Raw genomic sequence first — 5,630 nt, 5'->3', positions numbered from 1 at the left:
AGGACACATAGCCGGGCCATGGATGGGGTTGATGCAACCAGGGACATGTGTGTATGGCCAGGTATCACCAGTTGCCATGCAAGACCGCTACAGTTCCCCACCATCAATGTACAAACACTTACCTTCATCCCCCTTCAATGCAGGTGATGGAGGCTACCCTTGGAAGCCGTGGCTCATGACCGCTATCCGCAACCCACAGAACAGGCATGAGGAGGACTACAAACGAGCCCATACCCGTACACGGGTGGCCATAGAGCAGACATTTGGCCTGTTGAAGGCAACATTTTGTTGCCACAGCCGTTCGGGTGGAGCACTCATCAACAGCCACGTGAAGGTTGTCAGGATCACCATGGCATGTGTAAAGCTGCACAATACGTGCATCCGTCGGAACGTGCCACTGCCCCCTGACCTGGAACTGCTACCACCAGATGATGATGAGGGGGTGGGGTAAGATTTGGCAGGACAGCATCACGGTGCAGATGCACAGGAGGGATGTGCCGTGTGGCAATCATTGATTGGACAATATTACTGACACTCAAGCCAGCTGAGGGTGTCAGGATGACAGGGCATCGGGCGCTGGTTGTGGGGATACATGTACAACATGTACTGTGAGTCATTAGAAGACACATGCACATTGAACAATGTCCACTCTGATATTTGTATGCACAACCAGTGTATTGTATTAATAGGTTCCAACGTGAACAACACCACCACCACCCTCCCTCATCCCCCCAACTCCCATACACACCCTCACCCCCCTAACTCCCATACACACCCTCACCCCCCTCCCCCCTCCCCCCAACTCCCATACACACCCTCACCCCCCCAACTCCCATACACACCCTCACTCCCCTCCCCCCAACTCCCATACACACCCTCACCCCCCCAACTCCCATACATACCCTCACCCCCCTCCCCCCAACTCCCATACACACCCTCACCCCCCTCCCCCCAACTCCACAACACTACTCCCGTGTAGCACAATGAGTCCACAGGTGCCAGCATTGCCTATTCATCCATGCTCCCAGGGCCCGGGGGGGGCATGTTCCTGCGTCGCTGAGAACGCAGCGAGCGGCGCACCGGGCTTGCCGGGGTGGGGCGACTGGTTGAGGGGGTGTCCTCCTGCTGAGTCACATGGATGGGATGTGCTGCCACAAGGGCGTCTGCAATGTGTCCAAGTGCCTCACACACACGGTTTGTGCCTTCTGTGAACACCTGACGCAATTGCCTGAGCTCCTCCATCAACTCCAACCTGCCCTGGCGATATTGCTCATTGAACTCGGTAATGAGGGCAGTGAGCTGTCCTGCACGTAGTGCATCCTGGGATGGCGTATCATCCCTGCAGGGGATTGGGGCAGCATGCCCTGACAGGGCCTCAAATGGGGTACTTGGCGCAGGATCTGCGTCTCCCGGTGCATCTCCACGTGCACTTCGCACTGGTGCGTCACCCTCCTCTGTGTCACTGCATGACACCTGGAGGACATTGCAGGGCTCGGGGGTGTGTACAGTGGGGTAGTATTCCTCCTCTGACGCCCCACAAATTGACAAGGGGCTGTCCACGATTTGCAGAGGGGCCGTGGCTGCCACCTCCCCAGAGATGCTGGAATCCTCAGACCGTGGTGTGGCGATATTTGCAGGCGCAGGTGCAGTGAGGGATGGGGGTGGTGCAACCTCAATGTGCCTCTGAGGTGCTGTGGTGGTTTGGCCCTTCCTGGCCAGTACGCGTTGGTCCCTGCCTTTGGCACTGGATGTGGTGGGACGGCTTCTCTCTGGCTCATCGCCCTCATGCTCACTGCCTGTGGGTGTAGAACAAAGGTACAACATGAGTGGTTGTGTGGGACGCTAATGTCATTGATGGCAGCATTTACATATCAGTCATTTTGGGTTGGTGGCATTTTGGCCGTTACTCCATCACTGGATTGTACGCATGTGTCGGATATGTACGCAGGTGTGGGAGTCACTAATCCTGGCCTGGTCATGTGCAGTCTGACTCGCACACTGCCAAGCCTGTTGCACAGTGTGCTTATTGGGATGTGCCAGTTACTGCACTATGGTTGGTGGGCATTATGTGGTGGCACTTGTCCCTTGGTGGCAGTTGTCTTGCCATTATCAGAATGGGTGGAGCGCAGTATGACAGGGTGCATTGGACGGGGCTTGGAGGTGTATTCAGCATGCATTTGCCATTGGCGGTGTTGACTTTGGACACTCACCTGCATCAGCGGATGACGGAGCCCCACACTCCATTTCTCCGACGCCCTTGATTGCTTCTGTGCCGATCAATGCAGCGCATGTCTCCTCCCATGGCGCTAGTTTCAATGGTGAGCTTGGTCCACCTCCAGTTTGCAGTGCCTGGCTGCAATTGGCTGAGAGGAGGCTCCGCACCCTCAAACGCAAATCGTCCCACCTTTTGCGGCAGTCCCTGGGGGTGCGTGGGGTGGTGCCTACCGCGCTCACCCTTTGGGCAAGTTCTGCCCATATTTGTTTTTTCCGGGCCACTGCCTCTCTGCGCATGTCACTACTGAACACGACATCTGCGTGTTCCTCCAAGTGGCCCACCATGGCCTGCAGCTCCTCGGGGCTGAAGCACTGCTTGCGGAGGTGGTCCTCTGACTTCTTAGGTGCTTTGGGCATGGCTGGAGGTAGTGTGGGCCTTTTCCAAGGTTCAGGTTCGTCCCAAGGTTGCTGCCTGGAGAGGATGGCAATGGATTGTGTTTTTAAAGATGGCCGCCGCGCTTCTTCCCGTTCCTCTGCGATGACGTAATTTCCGTAAATTAGCGGTGACCGTAATTTACGGTTATCGTAAATTACGGTCACCGCTAATTACGGTCTGCAAGGCTTCGCTGGCGGTGTTGGTAAGTACGTCTCGCTTCATGCCGGTAAGGGGTTTAACGGGGCCTTTAGCGGTATGCCGCTAGGGTATTTACCGGCATGACGAAAAGCTCGTGCCCGCGAGGTCGGAATAGCCTGTAAATAGCGGTGTGGTGCCAGATCGGACTCGCTCTTTCCGCCATGCCGGTAAATTCCGATACTTACCGCCGACCTCAGAATGAGGCCCTATGTCTCTGAACGTGGTTCACTGCGGTGAGTTAGCCATGTGGGTTTAGGAAGGACATGCACTGGTTGAGGAGTGACTTTGAGGGGCACAGCTAGGACTTACTCCCTTGATGTAATCTGGACACCAAAGCCCTGGTAGATTTGAAAGACAGGCCTATCAATAAAATCTGAGTATCATACAATGCAGTTTGGAGACAGAATCTTACTAGATTTGAGAGACCTGTATAGTGGGAGAGAGCCCATCAATGCAATCTAAATATCATACAGTGCAATATAGACCCAAAACCCTACTAGATCTGAGAGACCTGTATAGTGGGAGAGAGGCCTATCCATGCAATCTAAATATCATACAATGCAATTTTGACCCAAAACCCTACTAGATTTGAAAGACCTGTATAGTGGGGGAGAGTCCTATCAATGCAATCTAAATATCATACAGTGCAATTTAGATCCAAAACCCTACTAGATTTGAGAGACTTGTATAGTGGGAGAGAAGCCTATCAAATGCAATCTAAATATCATACAGAGCAATTTTGAACCCGACACCCTACTAGATTTGAGAGTCCTGTATAGTGGGAGAGAGGCCCATCAATGCAATCTAAATATCATACAGTGTAATTTAGACCCAAAACCCTACTAGATTTGAGAGACCTGTATAGTAGGAGAGAGGCCTATCAATGCAATCTAAAGATCATACAGTGCAATTTAGACCCAAAACCCTACTAGAACGTGGGGAAGGGAGTGCACCAGTTCAGCAGACCTGAACTACCGAAACCCTTTTGGACATTTTTCAGTTTGCACTACACTCTTTTTGTTATACATAGCATTGTCCCACACCCTTTTATTATATAGAGTAAGGATTTGGCTATAGGTTTATTAGTATAGGCCATTTTGTTTTGACACAACACCACTAGGACAGCGTTATCTTTACTTGGATGGTTGCAGCTTGCTATCATTTTAGATTTAGGTTTAGATTAGGCGTTTTTCTCACCCATATGCTGTTCAATAAACACCCTTGGATTGTACTCCTTGTGTCTGTCGTACTTCTGATAACCATGGCTTAGTTACAGATGCCCTGCTCTCTCAGGTTGCTGACTACTGTTCTCATTAGTTTTGTAAAGGCCCAAGGTGCTGAGGCTAGCCCGAATGGGAGGCATGTGAATTCCCTCGTTTGACCTCCCAGTAATTTCCGGTGTTCCTTTGCAATTGTTATGGTTAAATAGGCTTCTTTGAGGTCTACCCTCACTAGCCAATCATCTGCTTGGAAAATGTCTCTAAGCAGATGGATTCCTTCCATCTTGAAATGCCTGTATACTATGGATGAGTTTAAGTCTCTGGGGTGTATCACTCGTCTCTGTTTCCTCTTTCCCTTTACCAAGAACATGTTACTTATGAAGCGTAGTGTCCATTCTGTCACCTTTGTGATGGCTGCCTTTTTTCTAGTTGTAAAATTTCTTTACCAAATGTTTGTCTTCTTCGCTGAACCTTATAGGTCTCGGGTATGCTGTTTGCACAGGTTCCTGATAGAATTCTAGTTGGAATCCCTGTACTGTCTGTTCTAGCCAAGCATCTTGTGATTTGTGTCACCACTGTTCCCGGAACAGTGCCATCCTACCACCCTATTACTGGGATTTCTGGTTTTACTGGGCCTTCAGGCACCCTTTCCTTTAGTCTCACATGTGTTTGTTTGCTGGCATCTGTTTCCTCACCAGTCTCTGCCTCTACCCCTTCCTCTTGACTGAAAGAAGGGGTTGGGTCTGCGCTCTTCCTTGTCTCTCCAGTTTCCTCTGCTATGATATGATATGACATGATATGATAGTTTATTTATATAGCGCCTATACACAATGTGTTTCAAAGCGCTTCAAGGCAAGGGAGGAAACAAGGGAACATACAATGAATTCTTACAGGCCATGAACAGTAAGGATGTGAAATTAACTATCGTACTCGGCCTGACGATATTTCAGATAGTGCAAGAGCTAAGACATAGATAAGGAAGGGAGGGGGAGAGTGGGAAGGAAATGGCAACAGACAGTCGACTACCGTACTAGGCCTGACGACATTTCTGGTAGAGCCGGAGAAAAACAAAAGGTGAGGGAGAGGGGTGCAGAAAGGGAGGGGAGGAACAAAACAAGCGACTATCGTACTAGGCCTGACAAAGTTTCAGATAGTGCTGGAGGGGGTCGGGGGGACAGTAAGGGGATGGCTGAGCGACAGACGAGGTTGCTATCATACTAGGTCCAGGGACAATTATGATAAAGCAAGTGCATAGAAGAAAGTAAGGGGAGGAGGGGAGGAGATAGGAAAAGGGAGAGGGGAGGCAAGGAGAGAACAGAGAGTAAGCTGTCAAAAAGAGTGGAGAAGAAAGAGGAGAGAGCGAATACAATTGCAGAAGTCAGTAGTAACACATAATGTTGCAAGCCAGGATACAAGATGAAGATGGGAACAGCATGATTCAGGACCACCATGAGTACAAGATGCAAAGGAAGTTCAGCATGAGAATTGACAAAGGGTGACGCACCGTGACTCAATGAAGTCCATAAAAGTAAAATCCAGCATTGGCCACAAGACAGTGATGG

At 50.4% G+C, this 5,630-nt stretch overlaps 1 protein-coding gene across 1 annotated transcript; it reads right to left on the bottom strand.

The window, feature by feature from the left end:
* Positions 1–1,008: 1,008 nt before the first annotated feature.
* LOC138471957 (myb-related transcription factor, partner of profilin-like) lies at positions 1,009–2,631 on the bottom strand. Its single transcript, XM_069609845.1, has 2 exons — positions 2,211–2,631; positions 1,009–1,796 (listed from the first exon to the last, which is right to left on the bottom strand). Exons 1-2 carry the CDS (start codon positions 2,629–2,631, stop codon positions 1,009–1,011), a joined length of 1,209 nt encoding a protein of 402 aa, XP_069465946.1.
* Between the last annotated feature and the right edge of the window lie 2,999 nt (positions 2,632–5,630).

Source organism: Ambystoma mexicanum, chromosome 8, assembly GCF_040938575.1.
Source record: "Ambystoma mexicanum isolate Mex_15411 chromosome 8, UKY_AmexF1_1, whole genome shotgun sequence".
In the NCBI taxonomy this organism is placed as follows: Eukaryota; Metazoa; Chordata; class Amphibia; order Caudata; family Ambystomatidae; genus Ambystoma; species Ambystoma mexicanum.
The sequence above is the reverse complement of the archived record's forward strand: the minus strand, read 5'-3'. Positions and strand labels throughout refer to the sequence as shown.

Coding starts and splice junctions, on each gene's coding strand:
- LOC138471957 (XM_069609845.1), bottom strand. CDS start 2,631: ATGCCCAAAGCACCTAAGAAGTCAGAGGACCACCTCCGCAAGCAGTGC. Junction 1,797..2,210: donor TCCGTCATCCGCTGATGCAG/GTGAGTGTCCAA, acceptor CTACACCCACAG/GCAGTGAGCATGAGGGCGAT.